Source organism: Oncorhynchus keta, chromosome 18 (genome assembly GCF_023373465.1).
Source record: "Oncorhynchus keta strain PuntledgeMale-10-30-2019 chromosome 18, Oket_V2, whole genome shotgun sequence".
NCBI classification, from domain to species: Eukaryota; Metazoa; Chordata; class Actinopteri; order Salmoniformes; family Salmonidae; genus Oncorhynchus; species Oncorhynchus keta.
In genome coordinates this window covers 45,093,969-45,106,220 of record NC_068438.1, presented here as the reverse complement: position 1 = coordinate 45,106,220, position 12,252 = coordinate 45,093,969, and the positions used below count along the sequence as shown (strand labels likewise).

Below are 12,252 nucleotides of genomic sequence, written 5' to 3'. Positions count from 1 at the left end.
TCTCCCTTACTGCTCATTTCACAAACAATTACATCCCATTATCCACACACAGCAAGATACAAAAACAGAGGCAGGGAGGGGGGACTGTGTGTGTGTGTGCGTGTGCGTGTGCATGTGTGTGTGTGCATGTGTGTGTGTGAGTGTGAGTGTGAGTGTGAGTGTGAGTGTGAGTGTGTGTGTGTGTGTGTGTGTGTGTGTGTGTGTGTGTGTGTGTGTGTGTGTGTGTGTGTGTGTGTGTGTGTGTGTGTGTGTGTACATGCCATGGCAAGATTAGTTGTATACCCCGGTGGCTACAACACCGATAAACATAGAATACAATTAGAGAGTGTGTCGGTGAGAGAAAGATGGTGGAAAATAGAGAGAGAAATGTAGAGAAATAGGGTGGAAAATAGAGAGAGAAATTTAGAGAAAGATGGTGGAAAATAGAGAGAGAAATGTAGAGAAAGATGGTGGAAAATAGAGAGAGAAATGTAGAGAAAGATGGTGGAAAATAGAGAGAGAAATAACAAACATCAAGATAAGCAAATAGAAGACCAGTCAAACAGACAGACATGTTGCGTTCAAGTCACATTTTTTATGAATTTTATTACATCAGTAGGAAAATGCTCACAGTAATGTTTCCGAGTGACCATACAAAGAAAAAAGGATGGGTTTAACACTGAAAAGAAGAATAAAAACATGCAACTTGGTCTAGTCGAAACACCCTTATCTACCTATTCCACTGTGTGTTTCAGTTCTTGTAAACATCTCGTTTTTTTAATAACCAGCTCCCAATTTTCACCCTTTTTTTTGCAGTCTGTATTAAATGAATTGTAAAAAAAAAAAATCAAGCATGTAAACTCAAAAAGTTTCAAATATGTGAAAATGTTTAAAATATTAGAAAGTGAGAAGTCAGAGCAAGCAAGAAGTCTGAGTATTTCATCCAATCCCACTATTACTTATTCTGTGAAAAGATAGTAGTGCACTGTGATGTCTACTGATCGATGCATAGTCATGCTGGACATTTAACATGCAGAAAACAGAACAACTAAATGACAACACCTTAAATTAAAAACAAATCTACAGCAGAATATGTACCAACAACACCAGCACACAGAGGACAATCAGAGGAGAAGGAACACTTGAGGAAGATGCAACAGATCCCATCCCTTAAAAGTGGTCCCCACACTGGGCACACACCGGTTGAATCAACATTGTCTCCACGTCATTTTAATGTTGAACTAACGTGGAATAGACATTGCATTGATGTCTGTGGGCCTCTGATAATACCAATACACATTTAAAATGTACAAAGACCAAGACAACACTTCCCTTCAGAGTTAAACACATTTGTAAAGTTTCCTTATTTTCTGCTTTATAGTAGATGGCGTTAGCTTGAACAGGAAGTAGAATTACAAGAACAGACAGGACAGGAAATGGGTACAATCAAAGTAGGAAGTAGTTTAACAGTCTGTTCAAACTACATTTAAAGAACATTCTGATCAGGACATGAAGAAGAATAAAAAACATATTTACATTTACAGACCAGACTGTCAGACCCAATCAGGTACTTGACTTTATATCTGAAAGTATTATTGGACAGCCCAACCATGATATATGTTTTTTTTCCTCGGTCCTAAGCAGGAAGCTGATTGCTGCGTTTTGGAAGTACATTATACATCATTCTATGTAGGTGATAACCAGGAAGTGGGTTCAGAGTCTGAGCAGGAAGTAGACCTCCGGTTCTGATTGTATACAGGAGTCTGTGGGCAGCAGAGAGTCATCATGATAATGATCTCCGTATCCGTACCCCAGTGTGGTGCACCCCCCCTCAGGCAGCCCCCTTTCCTCCAGCTGGTCCAGGTAGCCCGCTATGTAAGAGCCTGTGGAGTGTCTGTTAGCTGGGGGGTTCTGACATGCTGCTACTTTAGAACACAGCACTAGCCCTCCCACGCTGGAGGGGGCGCTCATGTCCCGGGGCTTTAGAGCCTCCCGCTGCCTCTCTCGAGCACGATTGTTGATGTGACGCACACGGCTCTGGCTCCGAGAGGAGAGACGGCGAGAGAGGAGGGGCGGGGAGTCCTCCTGGGTGTCAGGGACAAAGTTTAAGGAGGGGCAAGATGGGGGTATGAAGGGTTTGGGGGGTATCTGTAACTGAGGTAACTGGGTAAGCTGGGGTGACTGGGGTCTGTCCCCGTCTCTGTCATCCCCCTCTAGGGTGACTAGTTTGCGTAACTGCTCAGTGAGGGGGTCTGCAGACTGCAGCCGTTGGGACAGACCTCCCAGGCCCCTCATCCTCCTCCGCTCCTTCATACAGGGGGTGATAAAGCTGCGGCTGATGATGTTGTACTTGCTGTGGAAGTTGCAGGAGATGTCCTCAGATGTCAGGTCACCCAGAGACTTGGACTTGCAGGGGCTGGGGGCTGTGGATGGTCTGAGGATAGGTAGAGGAGGGGTGAGGGTGGAGCCCAAAAGGGGCAGTGATGGGCGACCAGATTGGGGTTGGAGCTGGGTTTGTGGCTTGGGCTGGGTGTCTGATTGGGGTTGGGTTTGGGTCAGGGGTTGGAGCTGGGTGTCTGTTTTGGGATGGGGTTGGGGCTGGGTGTAGTGGGAGGCCGAGGCAGTGGAGTGTCTGAAGCAGTCGTAGTCTCGCTGACTGGAGTCCACACTATAGTCTGAGCTGCGGGAGTACAGGCCTCTGTCTCTGGGGAGGCTAACAGACCTTGGACCAGAAAGAACAGACAGACACTCTGAGGAGGAGAACCCATTCTGGAAGCAGGCTGATGCTTCTCCCTGACCCTGTACTTCCCCTGTCCCACCCTGGTACCTCCTGTTCTGGGGCTGGGTGGGACCACTGTAACTGTGCTGCTGGGTGAAGGCTCTGGTAATGTGTCTGCTATGAGTGGAAGGATGGCTGTTCAGGAGGAGGGGGCTGGGGTTGGGGGGCCCTTTGCAGGGGGAGGGCTGAGTTTGAGGGGTTGTCAATGGGGCTTGGCGAGGGGAGGGCTGGTGTGAGGGCTGTTTGACGGGTGAAGAACATTGGGAGAGCTGGAGTTGAGGAGCAGCGTAGCATTTGGTTGGGCTGGTAGCGACCCAGGTATGGTTGTGTCCCGGTAATGTCAGGGTCATCTCCAGTGGATCCTCGTCCACGTTAATTTCCACCTCCATCAGACTACTTCCTTCCGTGTCATGGCACAACAGGAATTGGTCAGACACTGTACTATTGTTGGACGGGCACGTGTAACCCCACGACAACCCCCACTCTCCCACTGACCCCAACCTTTTAGGATCACATTCACCCCCGTAGCCCTCTCCTTTCTCCTCCACCACACCCCTCCGTGAGCCCACCCAGCTGCCATTGCCTTCTACCCCCAGGAGAGGAGGCACCTTGGCTGGGGAAGGCTCCAGGCTTCCCATGGGTGTGCTCTCCTCAGAGTCAGCCTGGATGTTGCCGATGGTCTGCTTCTTCAGGTTGTAGACAGAGACTGGAGACAAGACCTCCTCATCCAGGATGGTATAGACCTCCTCCAGCTCCGTGGTCTCAGGACTGGAGAAGAGAAGAGGGGCATTGGGGTCTGTGTGGGAGGTTTTGGGGTGGGGTGAGAGTAGATTCTGGTTCGCGTGGTTAGGGGTCTGGCTTGCTTTTCGAGGAGTGATAGGTCCGTTCATTGCCTTGCGGGGGGAGGAGATGGTGTGTGGGTCTTTATATCGGGTGGTATAGTCTATGGTAACCTTATAAGGTGTGCTGGAGTCCCAGACAGCAGGATCGGACAGACAGGACATGACACTGAGGGTGTGGGGGTCAGAGTTCATTGTGAAATCATTCTGGTCGCCGGTGAGGTCAAACTGACCAATCAGAGCGGAAATAGACCCGTAGGTGGTATCGTTGCTGAGGGATACGGCGTCAATGAGATGTGAGATGATGCTGTCCTGTAAGGGGACGGGGCTCTGCAGATCGGACCGGTCCACATTCAGTAGGGAGATGGGGAGCTCAGAGGAAGGAGAGGAGGAAGTTGCTGTGTTTGTTGTACTAAGTAATGTTGTCTCTGGTCTGCTCTCACTTGGTACGTGTAAACAGTTGCTCTCTGTCTCTGTTGAGCTGCTGAGGTGACACAATGTCCTTTGGCGAGAAGAAACGTCCTCAGCTTTGCTGGGTGGGTTGACTCTGTCTTGTGATTGGTCTTTGGAGTCACCATCTACAGTTCCTCCTCCTCGGCCAATGACCAGGTAGGAGGTCTCATCTGATTGGTCAGACTCTGTGGTGTTATCCTGTGCGTTGTTGTGATTGATGGAAGGGGTGAACACTTTGTGCTCAAGGGAGGCGGATGATTCGACGATGAGTTCCACAGAGTGGGACCTGGGCTGGTTAAAGGGGGACATTCCTGTGGAAACAGACAAGTTAGACAGTCAAGGTTCAAACATATCACAACCGTATGTAGAACACCAAGTCAACCAACAACCAACCGACACATTCCGTCCAATACGAGCCAATAGCAAACACAGAGACGAATGGAATGTACCACCAAATACGACTGTGAGAGGGGTGTTGGAGAATGAGGCTGTGCAGGTAACAGAAGGAACATCCATTTTTTAGAGGGAACTTCAAATTTCGTAAAACAGATGGTCAAATGGGATCAATTAAAAAAAAAAATTAAAGGAAAATGTACATTTGGAAATTTTTACAAAGTTACATCAGTGGCATGATGTAATACTGGGATGTTTTGGGATGAGGCAACCTTAGGAGGTGTTTTGGTTTACCTGGCGGGATATCCTAGTCAGTTCTCTACTACAGAGAAGCACCACAGAGTGAAGAAGGAACAGAAAAGGCAAGTTAAAGTAGTGAGGAAGAATAGAGTGCCTGGATTTGTCAATTCACATGAAAACACATTTTTATTTCTATATTTTAGAAAATGATGAGTTAGAAACGAGGAAAGGGATTACATTTCACATAAGACCCATAGCATTGTTTCACTGAGAGCGCAGGACAACAACTCTAAGCATCATGTCACACATATAGCAAACAAAGCCAGTTGCTCTGCCTTTACAGGTAGGCCTATGGTCATGTATTGCGCTGAGAAATAGGCAACATGATGCTGTTACACTGTCGGTTGGTTTCTTGCGTTGGTTTCTTCTTACATGTTAGATATCTATTATAACATATTGCTTGTTACATGGCATACCGTTAATTGTTATGTTTGATGTAAGAGTGTGTGAGGTCTACTGAGGAGGTCTACCCACCGATGAGTGTGTCTGCACCCAGGTCAGTCTGCTCCTGGTCGGGGGAGCAGAGGGAGAGCTGTCCCTGCAGTAGCCTCTCCAGGGGCATGGAGATGGGCCTGTGGGTGAGGGGTGTTGGGCGTCTCTCCACCATTACCCCCTCCCTGTCCCTTTCCCTGTTCTGGGACCCCTCCCCCCCAGCCCCTGCCCCGGCCCACACTCTGTCCTTGCCGTCTGATATGGAGGCCTTGCGGTCCGATATGGAGGTGGAGGACTCAGCAAGCTTCATCTTGGTTTTCTTGCGACGGTTGGCGGGGGCGCTGGCGGTGCGTCGGAGGAGGTGGTCACTGATGGAGCGTTTCCTGAGGGCCGAACTACAGCTGGTGTCTACTGACGACTTAGAGGGCCTGTTAAATAAGCCCCTGATGCCTCGCAGCTGACGACCCTGATGGGTGGAGAGAGAAGTAGAATGAAGAGAGAGGGAGGGAGGGGAGAGAGAGAAGAAGAATGAAGAGAGAGGGAGGGGAGAGAGAAGAAGAAGATTGAAGAGAGAGGGAGGGGAGAGAGAAGAAGAATGAAGAGAGAGGGAGGGAGGGGAGCGAGAAGAAGAATGAAGAGAGAGGGAGGGGAGAGAGGAGAAGAATGAAGAGAGAGGGAGGGGAGAGAGAAGAAGAATGAAGAGAGAGGGAGGGGAGAGAGAAGAAGAATGGAGAGGGAGGGGAGAGAGGAGAAGAATGAAGAGAGAGGGAGGGGAGAGAGAAGAAGAACGAAGAGAGAGGGAGGGGAGAGAGAAAGTGTTTAGTATTTTGCATGAAAATATGAATTGCATGGTGTGAGGAAGGTTAGATAAGATGTGTCATGCTTTTCAATCACATCACAGTATTCCCACCAGAATGCAAACATGCCTGAGAAACAATATAGACTGAAAACATTAACACACTTCACTCTACACAAAACAAAATATTTTCAGCAAATCAACACTTCTTTACATGAATTCAGATTAAGTGCTGAGCTGTCATTGCCACTCCCACTCAGGTTCATCATGGGGAGAATCTCAATTTGCATTTCCTTGATTCCTTGTATCGTCTCTCCTCGTCTCCTTCTCAAAACCCATTGGATGAGGTCAGAGGTCCGTCCCGTCTAACCTTCTCATCCAATAGGTCTCGAGAAGGAGGTCGAGGAGAGCGGACATGGGGAATCAAGGCAATGCAATTGAGATTCTCCCGTGGCCAAAGACATGCCCTTAGATGGCACTATAGCATAACGGTAACTACTAACCACAGACAAACAACCATCTCATTCTCTCACTCACAATCCTTGCACATAGTCCCTCTTTACCATTATCTGTGTAGTTAGTAATGCCATGAGCTCTGATTTTATGAACCCGATAATGACTGATAAAATGCATAGAAAATCACCTAACAAGAAAACACATCCACAATACACCCAATATACCAATCTTAGACATACAGTAGCAAAGAAATACATCTGAAACCATATACACTCCACCACACACAGTGGAAACAGTTGACAGTCGTGCAGATGCCATGCAGCATACATAGTCTACCCAGGATACCTTGTGGGCTCCTAGAAAGTGCATTATGGTAAAGCTGGGGTTCAGGACTAGTGGATTCCACTGGAAAGGAAGAAGGTATCGGCTTAGGAGAATTATGTAGCTGACAACTAAGTGTAATAAATATGTATATGTAAAAGCTAAAACTGAATTTTTTTCCCCCTTCAGACCACTTCTTTTCTATAGGGTCAGAGTAGCACTAGCCTGGTACCCAGATCTGATCTCACTAGCCTGGTACCCAGATCTGATCTCACTAGCCTGGTACCCAGATCTGATCTCACTAGCCTGGTACCCAGATCTGATCTCACCAGCCTGGTACCCAGATCTGATCTCACTAGCCTGGTACCCAGATCTGATCTCACTAGCCTGGTACCCAGATCTGATCTCACTAGCCTGGTACCCAGATCTGATCTCACTAGCCTGGTACCCAGATCTGATCTCACCAGCCTGGTACCCAGATCTGATCTCATTAGCCTGGTACCCAGATCTGATCTCACTAGCCTGGTACCCAGATCTGATCTCACCAGCCTGGTACCCAGATCTGATCTCACTAGCCTGGTACCCAGATCTGATCTCACTAGCCTGGTACCCAGATCTGATCTCACTAGCCTGGTACCCAGATCTGATCTCACTAGCCTGGTACCCAGATCTGATCTCACTAGCCTCGTACCCAGATCTGATCTCACTAGCCTGGTAACCAGATCTGATCTCACTAGCCTGGTACCCAGATCTGATCTCACAAGCCTGGTACCCAGATCTGATCTCACTAGCCTGGTACCCAGATCTGATCTCACTAGCCTGGTACCCAGATCTGATCTCACTAGCCTGGTACCCAGATCTGATCTCACTAGCCTGGTACCCAGATCTGATCTCACTAGCCTGGTACCCAGATCTGATCTCACCAGCCTGGTACCCAGAGCTGATCTCACTAGCCTGGTACCCAGATCTGATCTCACTAGCCTGGTACCCAGATATGATCTCACTAGCCTGGTACCCAGATCTGATCTCACTAGCCTGGTACCCAGATCTGATCTCACCAGCCTGGTACCCAGATCTGATCTCACTAGCCTGGTACCCAGATCTGATCTCACTAGCTTGGTACCAAAGCTGTTTGTGCGTTTGCCTGCTCCATTGGCATTGTCAAGCAAATCATGTTTTGCAGTTCCATAAGGACATGGCAAGATACCAGAAACAGACTGGTACCCAGGCTATATTAAGGAGAGCAGAAACAGACTGGTTCCCAGGCTATATGAAAGAGACCAGAAACAGACTGGTACCCAGGCTATATCAAAGAGGTTAGAAAGAGACTGGTACCCAGGCCATTGGGTTAGTGGTGACACGTGGAGAAGAGGACCAGGGATACTAGGAATGTCTCAGACTGTATCTATCTTACCATATAAGGGTTATCTCACTGCAATGTAATGTACCTACCTTCCCATAGATGTCATGAACTGATACGTGGATAAAGATTGACGCCTCAGTCAACCCCTCCAAGTACACATGTCTATAACCTGAAGAGAGAGAAAGGGAGAGAGACAGAGAGTTATCGTTGTGGAGAGGTCATTACAATACCCCATGTATATTAAAAATAACACTGCATGGAATAAGTACAAAAAAAGCTCCTAAAGGACAATCAAGAGACACTATTTGCTGACTGCAACAAAGAGGGGAACGTAAGCAACTTCACTTTCTACACAGACCATCCCCTGGTACAGTGTTATATTAACACAGACAATCCCCTGTTAGTGCTATATTAACCAGACCATCCCCTGGTACAGTGCTATATTAACCAGACCATCCCCTGTTAGTGTTATATTAACCAGACCATCCCCTGGTACAGTGTTATATTAACCAGACCATCCCCTGTTAGTGTTATATTAACCAGACCATCCCCTGGTACAGTGTTATATTAACCAGACCATCCCCTGTTAGTGTTATATTAACCAGACCATCCCCTGTTAGTGTTATATTAACACAGACAATCCCCTGGTACAGTGTTATATTAACCAGACCATCCCCTGGTACAGTGTTATATTAACCAGACCATCCCCTGGTACAGTGTTATATTAACCAGACCATCCCCTGTTAGTGTTATATTAACCAGACCATCCCCTGGTACAGTGTTATATTAACCAGACCATCCCCTGTTAGTGTTATATTAACCAGACCATCCCCTGTTAGTGTTATATTAACCAGACCATCCCCTGTTAGTGTTATATTAACCAGACCATCCCCTGTTAGTGTTATATTAACCAGACCATCCCCTGGTACAGTGTTATATTAACCAGACCATCCCCTGTTACAGTGTTATATTAACCAGACCATCCCCTGGTACAGTGTTATATTAACCAGACCATCCCCTGTTACAGTGTTATATTAACCAGACCATCCCCTGTTAGTGTTATATTAACCAGACCATCCCCTGTTAGTGTTATATTAACCAGACCATCCCCTGTTAGTGTTATATTAACCAGACCATCCCCTGGTACAGTGTTATATTAACCAGACCATCCCCTGTTAGTGTTATATTAACCAGACCATCCCCTGTTAGTGTTATATTAACACAGACCATCCCCTGTTAGTGTTATATTAACCAGACCATCCCCTGTTAGTGTTATATTAACACAGACCATCCCCTGTTAGTGTTATATTAACAACCTTTGAAACAACCTTTGTCAACATGTACAAGTCTGGGACAGTAATGGTGCAGGGCTTCCTCATGCAGTTCCAGTAGGACTTTTACGGGGTCAAAGAGAGAGAACAGCAGGAAAGGTTCTCTCTCTGTGATGTCTCCCCCATCCCGAGTGAGTCTGATCACACCTCTTCAAAATGCCTTGCAGACAAAGATAGTCACCCACACCCCCAGCACTGAACACTCCCATGTCCCACAACTGCACTGCTCCTCCATCACTGAGAGGGATACATTCACAGAGCTGGAGAGAGACATGGTGGAGCTCAGAGAGCTAGTCCACACAATACAGACATAACAACCCCCCCCCAACAGGACCTGGAGGGCAGAGAGTGGAGATGGACGGCTGTCTGGGTTGCTGGCTGCTCTACAGGCTGAGGTGAGAGAACTTAAAGAGGCACACATGGCACTGAAGGAGGAGGTGACAAAGCTGAGGTGAGACAGAGAGCAGGACACCCCCAGAGAAGCCAACAGAACGGCCAAACTCAGACCCGGACCACAACCTCAACACCAACCCAACAGAGGACAGACAACACAAGACCCACCAACACAACAGACTCCACCCCCTCCCAACAGACTCCATAACCTCACAACAGACCCCATCCCTTCCCAACAGACTTCACCCCCTCCTAACAGCCCTCCTGTCAGCTCCCCTGATTGCTCTCTTGACGACCCCCACACATCCACTGAGGACACATAAAAGCCAGAGAGACTGTGCTCCTCATTGACTCAAATGGCAAATACATTCAAGAGGATGAACTTTAACCCAAACACAAAGTGGCTAAACTCTGGAGCCCAAAAACTAGGTATGCCCTGGAGCTGCTATCAGAGGACAGACTAGGGTCCCCTGTCACACCCTGGTCTAAGTATTTTGTGTTTTTCTTCATGTATTGGGTCAGGCCAGGGTGTGGCATGGAGTTGTTGTATTGTGGTGTGTTTTGTCTTGGGGTTTTGGTGTGTATGTATTTGGGATTGTAGCTAGTGGGGTTATCTAGCAAAGTCTATGGCTGTCTGGAGTGGTTCTCAATCAGAGGCAGGTGCTTATCATTGTCTCTGATTGGGAACCATATTTAGGCAGCCATATTCTTTGGTTGTATTGTGGGTGATTGTCCTGAGTGTCTTGATGTCCTTATTCTGTGTTAGTTTGCACCAGTTTAGGCTGTTTCGGTTTTCATTACGTTTATTGTTTTGTAGAGTTTGTGTTTTGGATTCGTGTTACGTTTGTTTTATTAAACATGGATCACAATATACACGCTGCAGTTTGGTCCGACTCTCCTTCACCTTATGAAAACCGTGACAGAATCACCCACCGTAAACGGACCAAGCAGCGTGTCAACAGGCAGGAGCAGCCCAAAGAGGAGCTGCGTATTAAGAATTTCTGGACATGGGAGGAAATCCTTGACGGGAGAGGACCCTGGGCTAAACCAGGGGAGTGTAGCCGCCCAAAGGTGCAGCAGGAGAAGAGGAAACAGGAGCAGCCCAAAGAGGAGTACAGTATGGACTATACTTCTTGGGAGGAGATAGACAGGTGGGCGGTCGACCCAGGGAGAGTGCCGGAGCCCGCCTGGGATTCGATGGAGCAGTGCGCGTAAGGTTACAGGAGAATGAGGCTGGCGAAGCAAGCACGACGGCGCGGACGGAAGCCGGGAATCAGCCCCAAAAATGTATTGGGGGGGGCTTACAGGGAGTATGGCAACGCCAGGTAGGAGACCTGCACAAACTCCCTGTGCATACGGGGGGCTAGAGAGACCGGGCAGGCACCGTGTTATGCAGTGGTGCGCACGGTGTCCCCAGTGCGGGTGCATAGCCCGGTGCGGTATATTCCAGCTCCGCGTATCGGCCGGGCTAGATTGAGCGTCGAGCCAAATGCCATGAAGCCGGCTCTACGCATCTGGTCCCCAGTGCGTCTCCCTGGGCCGGCTTACATGGCACCAGCCTTGCGCTCGGTGTCTCCGGTTCGCCTACATAGCCCAGTACGGGCTATTCCACCTCGCGGCACTGGCAGGGCGACCGAGAGTATTCAACCAGGTAAGGTTGGGCAGGCTCGGTGCTCAAGAGCTCCAGTGCGCCTGCACGGTCCAGTCTATCCAGTACCACCTCCACACCCCAGCCCTCCGGTAGCAGCTCCCCACACCAGGCTTCCTGTGCGTGTCCTCGGCCCAGTACCACCAGTGCCAGCACCACGCATCAGGCCTACAGTGCGCCTCGCCTCTCCTGCGCTGTCGGAGCCTTTCTCCTCTCCTGTGCTGCCGGAGTCTCCCGCCTGTCCGGCGCCGCTGTCGGAGCCTTTCTCCTCTCCTGCGCTGCCGGAGTCTCCCGCCTGTCCGGCGCCGCTGCCGGAGTCTCCCGCCTGTCCGGCGCCGCTGCCGGAGTCTCCCTCCTGTCCGGCGCCGGAGTGTCCCGCCTGTCCGGCGCCAGAGCCCCTCAGCCCAGAGGCGTCAGAGCCCCTCTGCCCAGCGCCGCCAGTCTGCCCAGCGCCGCCAGTCTGCCCAGCATTGCCAGAAGTGCCAGTCAGCCAGGGTCCGCCAGAAGTGCCCGTCGGCCAGGATCTGCCAGTCGGCCAGGATCTGCCAGTCGGCCAGGATCCGCCAGTCGGCCAGGATCCGCCAGTCGGCCAGGATCCGCCAGTCGGCCAGGATCCGCCAGTCAGCCAGGATCCGCCAGTCAGCCAGGATCCGCCAGATCTGCTAGTCAGCCAGGATCCGCCAGTCAGCCAGGATCTGCCGGAACCACCAGCAAGCCAGGATCTGGTAGATCCATCAACCTGCCTGAGCTTCCTCTCACTCCTGAGTTC

General features: G+C 49.5%; 1 protein-coding gene across 1 annotated transcript in view; it reads right to left on the bottom strand.

Annotated features, from left to right (window-relative positions):
• Positions 1–565: 565 nt before the first annotated feature.
• Positions 566–12,252, bottom strand: part of LOC118379657 (1-phosphatidylinositol 4,5-bisphosphate phosphodiesterase eta-1-like) — a 182,999-nt gene continuing 171,312 nt past the window's right edge. Inside the window, exons 21-24 of the mRNA XM_052468514.1 lie at positions 8,201–8,280; positions 6,773–6,832; positions 5,218–5,641; positions 566–4,361 (exon numbers count right to left, since the gene is read on the bottom strand). Coding sequence (XP_052324474.1) covers positions 1,693–4,361; positions 5,218–5,641; positions 6,773–6,832; positions 8,201–8,280 — 3,233 coding nt within the window. The 3' untranslated portion in view covers positions 566–1,692. The remainder of the gene's footprint in view (positions 4,362–5,217; positions 5,642–6,772; positions 6,833–8,200; positions 8,281–12,252) is intronic.